The sequence below is a fragment of the Lutra lutra genome, chromosome 15 (assembly GCF_902655055.1).
Source record: "Lutra lutra chromosome 15, mLutLut1.2, whole genome shotgun sequence".
In the NCBI taxonomy this organism is placed as follows: domain Eukaryota; kingdom Metazoa; phylum Chordata; class Mammalia; order Carnivora; family Mustelidae; genus Lutra; species Lutra lutra.
The window spans coordinates 16,050,333-16,068,411 of record NC_062292.1 but is presented as its reverse complement, the minus strand read 5'-3'; the positions used below and the strand labels follow the sequence as shown (position 1 = coordinate 16,068,411).

Here is an 18,079-nt window from a genome sequence, read left to right as displayed (position 1 = left end):
TCTATTAGAGTGTTTGTTTATCTCTAGCAATTCTTTCTGATTCTTAGGATTTCTGTTTGTTCACCCTGTCTGTTTGTGCATGCTGTTTACTCTACTCTAGACTCTCTAGCAAAATCAATCATAGTTGTTTTAGATTTCTGTTCTTATAACTTTTTTCAAGATTTCATTTATTTATTTGACAGAGAGAGATCACAAGTAGGCAGAGAGGCAGGCAGAGAGAGAGAGAGAGGGAAGCAGTCTCCTGCTGAGCAGAGAGCCCGATGCGGGACTCCATCCCAGGACCCTGGACCATGACCTGAGCTGAAGGCAGTGGCTTAACCCACTGAGCCACCCAGGCGCCCGATCTTATAACTCTTAACATTCCTGTCATACCCAGTTCTGATGTTGGTGGGCTCTTCCAATTATTTTTTCCCTTTGATAGGTCTTTTCCTTTTTTTTTGAGAGAGAGAGAGAGAACAAATGCATGCACATGCATGTGGGAGGGGCAGAGGAAGAGGGAGAGAGAATCTTTAAGCAGGTTCCATAACCAGTTCAGAGCCTGATGCAGGGCTTGATCTCACGACCCCGAGATTACGACCAGAGCCGAAATCAGGCACCCACCTTTGTGTATGTCTTGACACCAAATCTTAATCTCAAGATTTTGTCCTGAGAGCTGAACATGATGGACTGGGTAACAGGAACTGCTGTAAACAAGCCTTCAGTAATGCAGTGATAAGGTCTGGGGGGAGGGAAGGGGCTCCATAGTCCTGTAATTCTTAGTCTTTCAGTGAGTTTATGCCTCTGAACTGTGAACTTCACAAGTGGTTCTACAATGTTTTTCTTTCCTCCTTAGGTGGGACAGGTTGTCTAGAGTGGCCTGCAGTATGGTCTTTTCCTTCCCCCCCAGTTGCATACTGATAATACTCCAGTAGGTCAGGCTCTGGTTAACTAGACTGCCCTGAAGGCAGGCCTTGTTAATTGGACTATTTCCAAATGATTCCTTTCTCCCCTCTCCCTGCCAAAGCATGAGAGAATTTTTCTCTGATATTTACTATGGGGATTTGGTCAAGCTCCTGGAGGTAAATCTCACAGTACAGTGGGGGCACCATAATGACTGGGTCCCCTTGGCATTTTTCACTCTCAGACTTCACATGGAGCCTCCTACAATTGATCAGTTATAGCTCAGGTTTTTTTACCCCAGAACTGGTTCCTGCAGAGGTCTCCACTTTTCAGTCTTTGCTCTTGGGAAGCCAAGATATCCTGTATTTGTCTCTCTACTCTGGGAGGCAGGGATTTGCCCTGTGTTCTCTCCTTTCTCACAGATCCAAAAAGAGCTTTTGATTTTTCAGTTGTGTTTATTTATTGTTAGGTTGGCATGGTGACTTCCAAGCTTCTTACATGTGGAAAAGGAGGGAAACCAGAAATACCTCAATTTTTAAGATAAATTAATGATAAAGAAACGACAGAGTGCTGAACTCTTCTGAGGTTCCAACAACTTCTAAGTGTAACTCATTTACAAAGCAGTTTTGCTGAAGTCACATTTATATTAAATTATATTAAATATATAAATTATAAATATAATTAAAAAATATTTGGTATAGCAAAATTTAAGGCTGAATTGATTTCAGAATCTGTATATTCCTTCATTGAGCTACCAGTGGGAGGGGTATATAGTGCAGTTATCCTTCCCTTTTCGATCCTAATTTATTTCCATGTACTTTTTAAACTCCAGGTCAATTTCTTTAGAGCCAATTCACCTAATAATCAATCCCTCATATACAGGTTGCCTAAAATTCGATTTCCTTTGTTTTGTTTATGTATGTATTATCTAATCAGTCTGGGGGATAATTTAAAAAAATTTTTAACCAATTTATATAAGGGAGCTCCCATTTTTTCTATCATTATATTTGAGGTATTCAATATATCATGGATTTTATCGATTTTTGAACCCTTTTAAAACTTTGATTCTAGTCTTTAAAAGCCCTTTCTATAGAATTTTATGTTTCTAACAATATTTATCAATAGTATTCAAGACATGAACAGTAACTTGCTAAACAAGGTTATCTTGATAATATCACTAATATCCTTATGCTTTATGCATAATCCAATGATATGTCATGAATCAGATGTTCTAAATAATAATAAAACCTATACATTTATTTGATTTGATAATAATCATCACTATGTCAGTCTACCCATTGTCTTGCCTGTATTTACAATTTTTTTAAAACTAAGTTTCCCTAACTTTGTTTTTTTAAGATTCTATTCATTCGACAGACAGAGACAGTGAGAGAGGGAATGTAAGCAGGGGGAGTAGGAGAAGGAGAAGCAGGCTTCCTATTGAGCAGGGAGCCTGATGCAGGGCGCGGTCCCAGGACCCTGGGACCATGACCCAAACCGAAGGCAGATGATTAACATGGTTTTCATTTTAGTAAATGAAGGTCAAGAATTCCAAGTCTACTGTTAGAATGTCATCCTATAAGTTATTTAACATATCTCAGAGTCACAGCTAATCTGAGACTATTGTCTCTAATGCAAAAGGGTTTAATTTCTCATATTGCACAGACTCTGAAGATAAACAGAGATGTCTATTACACGACATTTACAAGTACCTGCAAATCTCTTTCCCCACTCTGCTTGCTACTGACCCTTCAAAATTCAGGTCAAATGCCATTTCCTTCATGAAACCTTCCCAACCTCTCCTCCACGCTATCACATACACATAGCACCATTTTAACACTTACAAAATTATAATAATTTTTCCAACATGTTTTTCTTTTCCATTAGATCATGAGTATAAGAGCTAGAGAAAAAAAATCCCATGGCTCGTTATGGTTCTAGCATTTAGGCCAGTCACTGATATAGAGAAGGTTATTAAAAATAAAATGTTTGTTTAATAAATGAATAGATATTTATATCACAGAATAAATTTTTAAGTTAAGGCTTTCGTTAATATTTCTCACACCATGACAACATTACTTAACTCAAGAAAATAGTGTGAAATTAGTGCTTAATAATTAGGTTTCATGCAAGGTTTTAAACATTCCATTTTCATCTTTTTAACCTAAGCTGCAAAGAATATATAAATATTTAAATACAACTGATGATGAATCAGCAGCATCTAGGACTATACAAAAGTTTTAATTTCATTTCCCTCTTTTGTATTCATCTTCCTCTTTTTTAAACTCCTTGGCTTCTGCATGTAGAAGGTTAAAAACACTTATTTTTTTTAAAGGTATTATTCTTCCCTATGCTTACACAGAAGCTTTGAGAAATTAAACTCTTATTTGGAGCAGTAATACCCTTAATTTTAGAAAAAAAAATAGTTAAAATATTATAAAGCTGTGGCAAAACAGAGAGAATAGGCTAGGTCTGAGTACATCTGCCCATAGCTGGGGACATCCTGGCTGAGGGGAGTAGAGCTTGGGCCTGGGGCTGGCAGCTTCACCACCCAGGATCTGCAGGACTCAGCATTCCCTGGTGTCCCTCAGATCCACTGTGAGAACATGGTACAGGTCTTAGCCTAGACATTCTGGCCACTGACATCACCTACTACCTGGTCCGCAAAGGGATGCCATTCCCTCAGGACCACAAGATCTCCAAGAAGGCCGTGTTCATGGCCAAGACCAAAGGGGTTGCCCTCAACCAGTTATCGCCGATGGAGCTATGGGTCATTAGCCCAATGGGTCATTGTTCGTGGGCCACATGGGCTGCCTGTGGTACAACAGACACAGCACGGAGCAGTATACTACCTTGAGTGGCACAGTGGGCTCTATTGTTGACAGGCAGATCAGCTCAGTGTGAGCACTGCTGCAGACCCAGCAGGCCTAGAGCCACTCCCCCCTGCCACCAATTCCAAATAAAGTGGGCCCAAGAGGGAAAAAAATCATAAAAGCTGTGCCATTTAGTAGACAAATGGCAATAATTAAAGGAGCTGTTAAGGAGGTACTACTTTTCCAATAATCTCGACCAATTAGGGAAAGGTACTTTCAAAAGTCTTAGGAACTTGCTTGTTATAAGAATAGATCACTTACAACCATCTCTTCTGGTGGAAACCAATTACTAACTGTATCACCTTCTTTTGCTTGGCTACAGTTTTTAAGGAAAATACAAAGTTCCAGGTATATTAGTATTACAGAGTTTCTATTCCTAGAGACTTATCAAATGTGTTGGTGTGAGAAGTGAAGGATATGCAAGGAAATTAAACTTTTATTTTGTGCTTTGTCTGAGGACAAAGAAAGATTTCATAAATCAAACTCTCATGCTTTCTCAAAGAGAAGACAAGCTAGAATACAGGAGCCCTTGTATCTCCTGTCTTCTTGTGGTGTCCACAGAGGCTAATAATGGGGTGCTACAATAAATCTACATCCAGGCAAGTATGTAACTATCTGAATTTACTCTTAAACAAATGCCACTTTGGGTGATTTGTGGTCTCTATTCCTGCCACTGATATAAACCAGGGAGTGGTAAACTTTTTCCATAAAGGGCCAAATAGTAAATATTTGAGACTCTGCCAGCCACACAAAGTCTCTTTTCTTAGCTCATAGACTCTACAAAAACAGGATTGCAAGTAAGATTTTACTCAGAGGCTGACTCCCCATCCAGATACCTTTAAGAGAGGTACCTTTATATTCCATGTCAACCATGCTTTTGAGGAAAGGGTCAGAATGGGGCAGCAGGAAGGAGAGTGTAAAAAACAGTTTGGGGATATCAAGAATATTGAAGCTCCATGAATAGCCACTTTTAATACTCTAAGAATATTACCATAAAAAAGAATCAGAAGATGCCATTCTCTGGCAATCGTGTAGAAATTTTTCTTTAAACTGGAAAGCCGTTTTTAAAAAGTTAGTTCTTATTATGAAGTATTTATAAAAGTAATTTTTAAATCTACAATAGAAAGTAAAAGTGCTGAATTATTTCAACTCCCAACTCCTCTTCCAATTAAGAGATTATAACTTAAAGAAAATTTTTGGGGGGGGGGGTTTAAATAAAGCATTTGAGAAACTCTGGTGGGCATGAGTGCACGAGTTGCATAATGTAACGAACGTTTTTGGTAGCCAGACACTAAATCCTGAATCTTTAAGAAATCAGCCTGAACCTAAGTGAAAGATGAATTTCAAAGAAGTTGCAACTAGTTCTTAAAAAAAAAAAAAAAAAAAAAAGGAGACTTCCTTCCTTTTTGACTCATCTCTAAATTTAAAACTAAGTCCAACCACAATCAATGTAGGTTCACTCTTGGTATCTCATGTCCTACACCAAAGCAAACACTGAAAAGCATTTAAACCAGTTCAGCAAACATCGGAAAGGATGCTGAACTTACTGCAAAAGACATCTTGAATTTACTTTCTAAATCAAGAAAAAATGTGAACGTGAAAGTTGATATCCCTTTTCTCCCAGGAGTCTGAGTTTAACAAAGTCTAATAAAAATTAAAATGTATTTGTTATTACATCTTCATTTATGAATTTAAATAATATGACAAATGATGTAATTTCAAAGAAGGGCAATTAAGAAAGATAAAGGCCATAGGGACAGTGTCCCACAATCTGAGATAATGAACAAAATAATATTTTCAAGCCCGGGACTAAATGTGTATATTCCTGTACTCTGATAACCAAAACCCTCAAAAAAAAACCCTATAAAAATTAGAAGTAAACAAACCTAATTCACTCATTTTAGTATTTCCATTTGTTTTGTATGCCGAATCTGCAAGAGAGATAGCAAGAAAATGATTAGAGCTTAAAAGGAAATGCATCATATGGTACTCTACCACAGGTTCATCATCAAAACCTTAACAGATCTTTATCATTACAATACTTAAAATAACAGTTATCCATCCATCAAAAAAAACCCCCCAAAAAACAAAACAAAAAAAAAAGCAAACCATCCTAACTTTTTCTTAAAGAAAAGGACTGGGGAGTAAAAACCTAATGGGAAGATAAATAAGGTTCTTTCTTAGTTCCCATGATAAAGCCCCCTTATTGACTAATAAACTCTGAAAATGAAGCAGAAGTAAGCTGCTTGGAATAACTTTACTAGTTTTCTTTCATAGTCATGAAATCAACTTAACGGCAACATTTTTAGAGGTCTTAGTCAAAAAGAAATATAAATGAGGCAGAAAAATTTTATAGCCCTGAGCTATAAAGCCTCAGTTTTGATTTTTTTAGTAGCATTATGCTGGGAAGAATAAAAAGTTCCCAATCCTAGTTTAAAATCATCATGCTAGCAAAAAGAATCATAGCAACATATAAGAACAACCTCTTAAAAAGAATGAGGAAGCCCTTTATATATGTAAATGGAAAATAAGTAAAAATAAAAACAGACAATAGGAAGGTGCATAAGAGTGTTAACTGGGCTAACATTTGTGTTAAGAAGGGAGGAAAATATCATTAATACATGAATTTCCTTGTATCTCCATAAAATATCTCTAAAAAAGACCTAAGAAACTGAAGACATTGGTTGCTTCTGATGAGGAGACTTAGTAGGTAAAGGGCAGAGAAGGTAGGGAGACTTTTCATCGTATATTTTAGTAACTTTAAAATTTTGAAACATACGAATACACGTACTAACCTATTTAAAAATAAAACTATATTTATAAAACAGTTAAACCAAGAGACAAACAATCTCTTACCAAATCTTGGACTTCTTAGAGGGGGTCTACGCAGGCTGATTATAGGATCTTCACTCACCACTAATATAGAAGAAAAAGCATTTAAAAAAATATGAAATGTCAAACACACAAATTTATTATACAATCATCTATTTATTCCACAAAGGTTTTTCTGAGCCTTTCATTAAGTATGGGAATATAATAGTCAACTATCGATAAGTTTCCTGCCATAAAAAGTTTATGAACATGATGGAAAGATAAGCAGTTTTTCTGAACAGACCACATTTATATAAAAAGAAAAGAATACCAAATAAAACTCTTCTAATAGTTCCAATTAAGAACCAAAATTTTCACTGCAACAGCAACTCAATTGTTTATTCCATTTGGGGCTTATCCTCATTAGGGATTATTCCTGGCATATTTTAATTTTTGGGTTAACTTCCTTAGAGTTAATATAGTCCATCCAAATTTTAACCTTGGGTGTACTCAAGAAATTCAAGCTCTAATTTTAAATGAAATGTTAATTCAGCCAGGATTTGTTTCAGACTAAGGTTCAATGGCATAGGGTTAATGGAAAAGCCAATCCCATTAGATAAAATGTTAACCTAGCAAACCAAGGTGTGTTTTATCAGAGAGCCCTAAACAACAGTGAACTAAAAGTCCAATATACATCTAAATTTGGATTATAATACGTTTGTTTCATCTGTCTCTGTGAAAAGCATTCTGTTTGTCTCGGTATAATTGTGAAAATCATTCTGAACTGGATATCACTGGTCCCCTCCGTTACACTAACTGCCTGTATTTGTTTTTGACAAAACGGACTTAACCTAATTTCCCCTTTCAAGTATCTAGAAGAGATATTCTGAAGGATCAGCTGCTCGTTTGTTCAAAAAATACTTACTGAGCATGTTTCTATGCATCTTAAAGACAGAGATGTAGAGAAGTGATTACACTGATTTTACATAGCTCAAAAAAGGCAGAACTAAGATCAATAAGAGAAAGTTACAACAAAGTAGATTTTAGTTCATTACTTAAACAAATTATTGCTGTTGTCTCCAAAACAGAACAGATAGTGAGGCAATGATTTCAGTGAAAATGATCAGGGACTATACATATGGATGCTGACAACCTGCCCTGATAGAAACTTTGAGTAGATGACTTCCCTCAATCTTCCAGCTTTCGGATTTTATGAACTATCTACCTTAGTTGCTCGTGCTTCACACATCAGGTATTGGAACTTAAAGAAACAGCTTTAAAAATCCTGTACACGTTCATAATCCCATCATTACAACTTTCCTCTTTTCCTCTTCTGTATTCCCACCCTTTCAGGTTTAAAACCTGAAGCTCAATTTAATCTACAGACATCAATGGATTTTCAGTTCCATCTTTTAAGAAGCAATTTCCCCATGCTCTATGATACATACAGCCTTGTATAAGATATTTAAAGGAGAAGGAGTACCAAAGAGAGGAATTAGAGAATAAAATAGCAGGTGTCCTTCTTTTGTAGCAATCTTCGTCCCGTGACTGCTTTTGCTCACCACTGCATGCCCAGCACCTAGCATGAGGACCGGCATAAAGCAGGTGCTCAACAAATATCTGAAGAATGAAAGAATGTTCCAAAGAATCAAATGTTCGGCACCCAAAGAATCAAATGTTTGGGACAAAATAGTAGGCATTAAGAAAAACTTCTCTATGATGGTTTAGCTAGAAACCACATCGTTATAACAACAAGTGAAATTCTAATATAATTTCACATTGTAACACCAGCTTCATGATTTCCAGAAAAGAATGAATCTGATTACAAAACGGTTATATAAGTGTACATGGAGTAACCTGAATGAACAATCCAATGGCTATTTTAATGTGAAAATAAATCAATTCTGGAACTTCGAACAATAAGAAGAGTTCAAACTGTATACCTGTTCTTAATTAATATGATTGATGTTTACCATGACTTACAAAAACAGGATGACAAACAATGTAGTTGTCTTCATTAGGCTGCTTTAGAAGGTGGCCCCTTGGTTTAGGTCTTTAGTCTTTTTTTTTTAAAGATTTATTTATTTATTTGAGAGAGGAGGAGGGAGAGAGCATGCATGCGTGCAAATGAGGGAAGGGACAGAGGGAGCGAATCTTTTTTTTTTTTTTTTTAAGATTTTATATTTATTTATTTGACAGACAGAGATCACAAGCAGGTAGAGGCAGGCAGCGAAAGAGGAGGAAGCAGGCTCCCCGCTGAGCAGAGAGCCTGATGCGGGGCTCGATCCCAGAACCCTGAGATCATGACCGGAGCCGAAGGCAGAGGCTTCAACTGGCTGAGCCACCCAGGAGCCCCGAGGGAGGGAATCTTTAAGCAGACTACCTGCTGAGCAGGGAGCCCTAAGCGGGGCTTGATCTCACCACCCAAGAGATCATGACCCAAGCTGAAACCAAGATTGGACGCTTAACTGACTGAGCCACCCAGGTGCCCCTCAAAGCATTTTCCTAAGAGAGTTTATAATCTTAACATAGTAACATAGGCATTAAATATAAAGGTTATGTTTATTTGGAACTAAATTTGAACTTTATTCTAAATTGAGAACAGAATAAATTATAAAGCATAATTTAAAAAAAAAGATTTATTTATTTATTTGAGAGAGAGAAAGTGTGTGCATCCATAGGAGGGGGAGCAGAGGAAGAGGGAGAGACTCTCAAGCAGACTCCACGCTGAGTGCAGAGCCTGATGTGGGGCTCAATCCCAAGACCCTGAGATCATGACCTGAGCTAACAAGAGTCTGATGCTCAACTGACTGAGCCACCCAGGCACCCCAAAGCATTATCTTATCAGAGCAATGGATAAGGAAACAAGTCAAGATATGAGTTTAAAAAAAAAAGGTCAGGGATGGTCAATTTCATAGTTACCACTACTTATGATTGTGGGACTTTCCTGATATCAAAAAAAGCAAACTGAAAATAAATGGAACTAAAAACTAAAGGATACTAAACATTAATAACTGAACTAAATCCTTTCCCCTGCTTTTTAAAATAGTTTAAAGTTTTTTAAAACTCAATTTTAAAGACTTTAAGACGATCAATGTAGCCCACTTCTATGTTACATAGATACTAAGACACAAATATTCTTCCACTTTAATATCTCTGAAATTGGGAGGTATCAGACCACCTCTGGCATATTAGGAGTTTAACTGGCAGCATTTCTTCCTTCTAGGTGGTACATAAAACAATGATGTGAATCTTACAACTGATGACATTTTGGATTTGATGAAATACTGACCATATCATGTCATGATTTTATCATCCAGACTATGTAATCCATTTTATTTTATTTTGTTTATTTTTTTATTAAGTAGGCACCATGCCCAGCATGGGGCTTAAATTCACTACCCTGAGATCAAGAATCCCATGCTTTACTGACTGAGCCAGCTAGGCATCCCCCAGTTAATCCATTTTAAATGGAAAGTAGTGCTACATATTCATGCAAGATACACTTAATGAACTTCACGGAGATGCTAATTGTTACAGAGCAGAGTGACAATGAGGTACTTGGGGGAAAATGAAAAGGCTTTGGAGAAGACAAACCTGAGCATAAATTTTGGTTCCATCATACATCATGTAATTGTAGGGAAGAGTCTTAGCTTCTCTGAGCTCCTGTTCCCTCACCTATAAAATGGGTACATCTACCCAGCAGAGTTATGTGAATGAATATGCAAAGTGGCTGGTAATTAGTATCCATCCCATCTTTTCTTGACATATGCCTGTATGATTTAATCCCAGAAACAATCTATAGAGAAGATTCGCTGAACCTCTGAGTTAAGTTATGATATGGGATCCTTGATGAACCAGGCTATAATGTGTACATACAAAGAAGTTGGCAGATCAGGCAACAAAAATCACTTTTCTTACCTGGAATTTCTGGTGTTCTCTGGATAGTTTTCTTTGGGACTGTCTGGCTTAAAATAGTTTGTGAAGATGGTTCATCCTCTAAAAACAGACATGACATTTGTCAATATTCAGAACATATGACGTGGGTAGAGCTTACGCAATACATAAGCAGAAATGCAAGTAATTCATTTCTTTAGAAATGTGTAATTAGATCTACCAAAACAAAGGAATTCGGGTATAACTACTCTTAACGCAGCATTAAAATCAACTATTCAGCTCTGATGCTTTACAAAAAAGGTATATTAATTTAGAAATGTAAAAGATGGGCCAGAGTTTCAGAAATGATGTGGAAGAAAGCAGAAGTGTGAAGAATGTTTAGATCCTCATAGACTGACTAATATAGAAATAAATCCTTTATGTATTAAAAAAAAGTTAGCTTGTACAACTGCACTGGGCTCTGCGGCAGAGTCAATACAATGTAACCTATTTATTGCGGGCCGATGGAAAGCGCAAAGCGGTCTTCAGATATCGAAGGAGATAAAATTAACTTCAAAGATGATGGGATCTTTTGTCTTCAGGAAGTTTCTAATCTTGAAAGAGAGATAAAACTAAGCGGGCTAAACTGTCTTGAGTAGCTACACCCAACAACAGCTTACATCTCTTTAACGTAAAGTTTTCAAAATCAACGCATCTTCAAATATGTCCGCACTTCATGGATCAGCAGGTACAAGCGTTGTCTAGTACTCTGCTGAGCTGACAATCCACCTCCTCTTTGAATCTGGCAATGGGCTACCACTAACTATGTAATTCCATTGTGATTCAAACCCCGGGAATTTTAGCTCATAGGTGCCTTACAGGGGGCCAACACCAAACTTCACCTGTGACTCAGTGTTAGATGGGGAAAGAGGTGGTGGGTGGGAGTGGATGGCTTCTTCCCCAGTGACTTACCTAAAACCATACACTCGCTTTGCCAACATCCTTTCTGCCCATTTAGAGGAAAACTAATTAAGAATTTTTGCAGAGACCACCATACTTGAGAAAGAGTTCAAGTTTATCAGGCATTAGGGATCTAGTTCCGTATAACTGCCTTAACCCACCTCGGTGTAAATATTGGGGGGAGGGCGTGACTCCAGTGCATTCACCCACTACGCTATCCCTCGAAACGCCCACTGACCAAATTTCTCCTCTCTCTCCCCCGACCTGGGTGGCGATGGGAAAGGACTGGAGGGTTACATGGCACCCTAACTCTCGGCTGGGGACTTGTGGCCTCTGAGAGAGGAAATGGAAGTGGCTTTGGTAGCAACATCCTCAGGACAGAGGGGACCGAAGTGAAACCGAGCCTGAAGTGCTCCGCTGTCCCGCCCGCCCCCCAACCCGCCGTCCCCCCGTGAAGGCCTGCAGAAAGAGGCCATTCGGAGCCCCCAAGGGGATGCCCAGGGATGCGCACAGCTGCCCGCTCAGGTCGCTCCGCCCGACCGCCTTTCCAAGCCTCCCGCCGTCGCCTCTTCCCCGCCTGCGGTCCGGGCGGACCCCGCGTGGGGGCGCCCGCCCATCTGCGCCGCGGAGCCACAGGAGCCCGGGCGGGGATGAGCTGCGCGGGGACGCACGCCCGCCCGGCACGCGCACACGCGCCGCTAGCACCCGCGCGCTGCGCTCGCTCCCCGGCTCGCGGCTGAGACTGTTCCCTCCGGCGGCCTCACCTTCGGAGGAATGAGAGTCCCGTAACCCTCGCCTGGTGGTAACCGGAGACGGCTGGAGCAGGGGCTGCTGTGACTGCTGCTGCTGCTGGCGGATAGTCCTTCGCGTGTTCATCTCCTCGGCTCCCTGGCGTCGCGGCTGCCTCCGCTGCCGAGACCGAAGGTAGTAGGCGCTTTCTCTCACTTCCTCTTTTGCAGAATCAGGCCGGAACTCTTCTAGCGGGACTCGTCTTCTCGCCGGAGACTTTTCTTTGGCCGCCCGGGCTCGAAGTCGCCGTACACTTCTGGCGGCTCCTCTGAGAACCTCACTTCCCGCCGGCCGTGGCGCGACGGCGAAGGAGTTCGGTACGCAGGCGCGTCACTGCCACCGCCATTTTGAGGGGCGAGCCGGCGTCTTCCCTCCCGTAGGGGGGCCCGGGCTGTGACGTACATCCCCCAAGCTTCCCTGCCCGGCTCCGCCCGCCCCCCGTCGCCCGCCATAGTTGTTGACTTAGCTTGAGTCGATCGCGAAGGTGGTTTGGGGGTCCGTAGATTGTCCTGTCGTTGGTGGCGACGACTTCTCGTGGTGTTGGGCGGTGGTCGCGGTGGTCAGGGAGGCAGTTGAGAGTCGCCGGGGCCGCCGCCGGCGTCGTCACTGCTGTGCTGCAAACCCGCCTCTGGGCCCATGGTGTGTCCTGAGGGCTGTGGGAGAGGCAGTGCCTATGCCGGGTCAGCTGTTGCGGGTCACTCCCGCCTCCTGGCTGAAGGCACCAAAGAGGAGGAGAGGGAGGACGACGTCGCTGTCCTTGGCCTTGGGGGAGGGGGGGGAGGGGACAACGAAGAAGGGACAACTGGCCGGGCAAATTGCCTTTCCTGAACCCAGCTGCTCGTGGCGAGTGTTACCCGCACGCAGGAGACGCCGGTCCTGGCACCGGGTTCCGAGTCTCTGGGAAAGGCCGAGCGAAAGTCGGGTGCGGAAGTTTCTGTCCTCGCCCCCAGGCTGTGGCGCAGTTTTCCTGGAACGTTTTTGAGCGACTGCTACCTTAGCCGTGCCTTTCCAGGTGTTTCTAGGAGGAGTAATGGTTTAAAGATAGGTCGACAAGTGCCGTCTTTTCTTGGAAAAATTTTTCAGTTTTGAGCTCCTTAAGAAGGCAGCGAGTTTTAAATTTTAAGTCACCTGTTGAGAGTCCAAAATCGTATCTGCAGGCGCACACGCACTCGGGTGGGTTTCCATTTGCAGAATTTATGCAGTTTTCTCTCTGGCTTTCCTGTAAAAGCTCTGTTCCGGTAGCACTGTTCAGAAACCCAAGTGGTGCCGTGTTATGGACGTTGAGGAATAAATACTCGGATTAAGTAAGAGCAATATAATTTTAACTTGTGATTCGTTGTTTTTATTTTGATTCTGGGTATGATGTGATCTACTGAATTTGGCTTAGGGATTCCTGTATTTAGTTTACCGAGAAAGAGAACGTGCTAAGAGTTACTTGTTTTACCTCTCTATACCATGTTTACAGACGCGGGTAATCTGCAGATATTTAGCCAAATTTAGACATAGAGGTGGTCAGTATTTGGGAGAAAGTAATGTTACCTTATACATACACACTTGTCTTCTTGGAGGGCTTTCTAGAATTGATTTTAGTGAGCGAAGAAATTATGTAATTCGGGGGCGCCTGCTTGGCTCAGTGGGTTAAGCCTCTGCCTTCAGCTCAGGTCATGATCCCAGGGTCCTGGGGTCGAGTCCCGCATCGGGCTCTCTATTCAGCATGGAGCCTGCTTCCCCTCTCTGCCTGTCCCTCAGCCTACTTGTGATCTCTCAAGTAATAAATAAATAAAATCTTTTTTAAAAATTGTAATTTCGGGCACCAGTTAAAATGAATGATTCTGAAAACTGAAGATGTTTACTTCAGGTGTTTTAAATCACTTAGAATGCTTTTCAGCAACTCCGTTGCATAACTGGGCAAAAATTTCAATTTAATCGTCAGGTGTTACTATGTTTTCACTAATAGTTCATAAATTCGGCTTCAGACCTGGTTACATGCTTAGCCTGTCAGGAGCTTAGTTTAGTTTTGTTTACAATATACAGCATAGCCAAAGAAATTGGAGGAAGAATAACAAAGGAGGTGCTACTTATTTTTTAATCTTTTAAGGTAAAATTAAAAGTGTATTCTCCTTTATCAGCTTGGATAAAATGATAGAGTATTTGGAAAATTTGTGGGACTTAATTCTTCTCTGATAAAATGCTGAAAAGATTGATACTTGGTAATACCTGGCTTTTTTTTTTTATTTTTTAATTTTTAATCTGGCTTTTATTTAAGTAATGATTTCTCTATAAGGTGCCTATTATATTGCTCATTATTAACATAAAGTTTCATAATGTAATTATTAAATAATATAAAACTTTATAGTATTAATATACAAAATTCATATTATGAACATTAATGCATAGTAAGTACCTCTTTCAAACACTTACCAGTACAGTTTCTATGTAGGAACTTGGACACAGCCTTTTAAATTTAGGTTTGGGGACATATTAAGAAAGAAAGGATGAGAGATTCTATATGTTAGTGAACAATCAAAGAAAATGATCTTCATATCATTGAATAATCAGTACTGTGTTACACTAGCTGCTTGTAAAGGCTTAGGAAAGAAACTAATGGCTTTGGCTTTCCAAAGAAACAAATGGGGAAATCATAAAATCACAGGTATGGTAACTTTGATGATAACACCTATATTTGCTTAGGATTTTCTCTCTTTTGTCTAGGTAACGATATGTATTCCTAGCTCTGCCATACCTGCCTCCCACACCTAGCAACCTTACAAATACCAGCTTTCATCACTAACTGTGAGGTAGAGCTAAGCTCTTGTCAAACCAGATTTGCTGCTGTAGATATTTTCCAAACTACAAGGCTGGCCCATAAGAGGTGACATTAGAGGCAGTAGATTCATAGCCAATAGTGTAAGGGACTTGCTGGGTCACCAATCCCAAGATGGAGCCTGAGCTCTGGAGGTTAGACAGTTACTTCAGGAATTTGAGGTATATAGAGGAATTCAGTGGATCACAAGAAAAGTCAGGGAAGAGAAGAAATGATTATAACAAATAATTTAATTTACCTATTTATCAAACATCCGTATTGCCACAGAATAGACGTTTGGTAAATGTATGGGTTAAATTAATGTGTATTCTTTATCCTTAGGAAATTTGCCATTTATTCGGAGAAAGACATTCACAAAAAATTATAATTCAGATTAAATGACTGGCATCGTTTATATACCCAGCTCTCATGCCTAGGTCTAGAAGTCTAGTGTTGTTGACACTGGATTTCTAAAGCAGCTGTTCTAAAAGAAACATTTAAAAATAATGTAATTTTTGTAGGAGAGTTTTTTGTTTAGGGTAAGCAGAAATCAGTTATTTACTGAGAAAGCATCAATCAGTTCTTTGAGCATAATCACATTTCTGGTCAGTAGGGAAAGAACTTTGTATCTTAGTAGAAAAGCAACATTGTTATAAGTTAAAGATTAAAATATTCAGAAAGTAAACTAAAGAAATAGTAGCTTACTCCATTCATTCCCCATTCTCACAAGTAAAAGTAAAAATATTTTAAAGACCATTAATACAAACGAAAGTGTTTAGCTGGAAATGTTATACTGAAATTTAAAAAAGTTAAAGTAAGTGGGATATAATACTTATTCTTTGTTGAATTAGAAATTGCAGCATCTAGGAATGTTCCCAAATCACAGTGTTTCTGTGATTTCTGCAGAAAGAATGAGAGATGAAGGCACCCAAAATCACCACTACATGAAGAATCATTAACCAAATAAATACTTGAGCTTCTGCTCTGTTCTAGACAAATCCTGCTCTAGGTTCTGGGGATAAAGCAGTGCAAGACTAGACTAAAATACAACCAACCCTGCGTTGGAATTTATATTCTATGGGAGTCAGATAAAAAAGTAAGTAAAATAGTGTCTTGGTCAGAAATGTTACGAGGAAAAAATAAGGGAAGAGTGAGCTTTAAGAGGGATTTCTTCTGTGTTGTTTTGAATTGGTGTTGATCAGGAACAGGAATTTTAGACTTCCTTGGCTGCCCCTGGCTGATCATGCGTTCTAGCGTAAATTCCTTGCTCTCAATCTTAACATTTATATAATCGAAATAATAGTTATTTTAAAAAAATTTACTACTGTCATTTAGCAAATACCGTTACGTTTATTAATTAGCACGTTTGCTCACTATAACCTTATGAGGTATGTATGTAAGAGCCTTGCCCCCATTTGACACAAGCAAACGGAGGTTTGGATTAAGCAACTCGTTTGCGGACACACACCTAGCAGAGGTTCCAAGTCACGTCTGCCTGGTGCTTGCCATTACTGGGTAGTGCCCCTCACAGAGTTGGTGCCATGGGTTGTTCCAGCCTGTAAATTTATAAGGACTAGAGTCTGGTGGTTTTGCAGAGATGGGTGCCTTCCTGTGGGATTGCAGGGGACCTGGTCCCGGGCGCCTCTGTGGGGCGCACTCGCCACGCCTCTCGCCCGGGCTTTGGCGGGTGGAGGGGGGAGAATGGAGGAAGCGGGCGTGCGTCCTGAGGAGGAGGAGGGGCGGGCCGACTACCAGTCCCAGCATTCCGCGGGCTCCTCCCCTCCCCACTGAGGTCGTGTCACGTGGAGAGGAGCTGGGGCGACGTTCTGATCGGCCGCGTCCAAGGAGGGGTGCAGCCCGTTGGCGTCGTGGAGCGGAAAGAACACCCGAAGGGCTCCCCTGACGTTGACAGTTCACAGTTTAAGACCCTGCTAGAATTTGTAAGTAAGTAAAATGTATATACAACTTTTCCGTGTGCTAATATTTTATCTGATATCTTCTTTGGAGAGATTTTTCTGAAATAATCTCTCCCCACCCCCACCTCCGAACTGCAAAAAACCTTAAGCGGAGCAGTTTGGGGGCATATTTTTGTTTTGGAGTAAAACAAGAGAAATCAGATGTTACAAACACTAAACAAATTAAGGTAGGAATAATTGTTTGGTTTGGACTTTGAGACGAGAATTAGAATTCCTATAAGTCTCAAAATATAAACGGGAAATCGGCCAGTGCAGGTGGAGATTACACTCTTTACCTGCATGCCTAACAGGGTCGCATTATTTCGTCATCTTTATCCTATAAAACAGTACTCTCCCCCCGCTTTTTTGGCCTTAATGGTGCTAAAAAGGGCTAAGTTTGAAGTTTTGGTAAGAACTTACATTTATTATTTTGTTTACATATTATATAGTACATACATATTTTTTCTCAGTTGAATTCCATACCTGTTGTGAAAGTTTACCCCTTTTTCTTCCTTCAGGAAAGTGTGTAGTGTTCTATCAGTCAGGCTTGTTAGACTTTCTACATAGAGTTTTCTTAATCTGATTCTACATACTGCTTTTGTTTCAGTTTTACCTGTCTCTGAGTTTTTTTTTTTTTTTTTTTTTTTTTAAAGATTTTATTTATTTGAGAGAGAGGCAGTGAGAGAGAGCATGAGCAAGGAGAAGGTCAGAGAGAGAAGCAGACTCCCCATGGAGCTGGGAGCCCGATGTGGGACTCGATCCCGGGACTCCCAGGATCATGCCCTGAGCCGAAGGCAGTCGTCCAACCAACTGAGCCACCCAGGCGTCCCATGTCTCTGAGTTTTAAAACGTTTTATTTTTGATCTGTATGAGAAACCCTTTACTTGTCTGTTTTTTGTTTGTTTGTTTGTTTGTTTTTTTGTTTTTTTGTTTTTTTTTTTTAAAGAATTGGGACTGTTGGGGGGCAAGGAAAAGATTTAGGGCCATGGAATCTATCCATATTTATCAGTTTTATTTTTTAAGTACATGATTAACATATACATGGCTAGTGGAAAATCATTTAATGAAAAAAAGGAACTTCATTGTAGAAGAACTAAAAATGTCCTTGGAAGCACCTGCGTGGATTACAACGG

General features: G+C 40.1%; 2 protein-coding genes across 4 annotated transcripts in view; one reads left to right on the top strand and one right to left on the bottom strand.

The window, feature by feature from the left end:
* Positions 1 to 13,366, bottom strand: part of TOR1AIP1 (torsin 1A interacting protein 1) — a 43,213-nt gene extending 29,847 nt beyond the window's left edge. The window contains 5 exon segments of the mRNA XM_047705104.1: positions 5,639 to 5,683; positions 6,609 to 6,668; positions 10,485 to 10,562; positions 12,164 to 12,421; positions 12,424 to 13,366. Coding sequence (XP_047561060.1) covers positions 5,639 to 5,683; positions 6,609 to 6,668; positions 10,485 to 10,562; positions 12,164 to 12,421; positions 12,424 to 12,640 — 658 coding nt within the window. The 5' untranslated portion in view covers positions 12,641 to 13,366.
* The window catches only part of LOC125086058 (torsin-1A-interacting protein 2-like), a 42,772-nt gene continuing 36,862 nt past the window's right edge, over positions 12,170 to 18,079 (top strand). Inside the window, exon 1 of one of the 3 annotated variants that reach the window (XM_047705109.1) lies at positions 12,170 to 12,323. The gene's annotated coding sequence lies outside the window, so the exon portion shown is untranslated. Of the gene's footprint in view, positions 12,324 to 16,626; positions 16,936 to 18,079 lie in introns of those variants that run through there. The other 2 variants (XM_047705108.1, XM_047705107.1) reach the window with 2 other exon arrangements.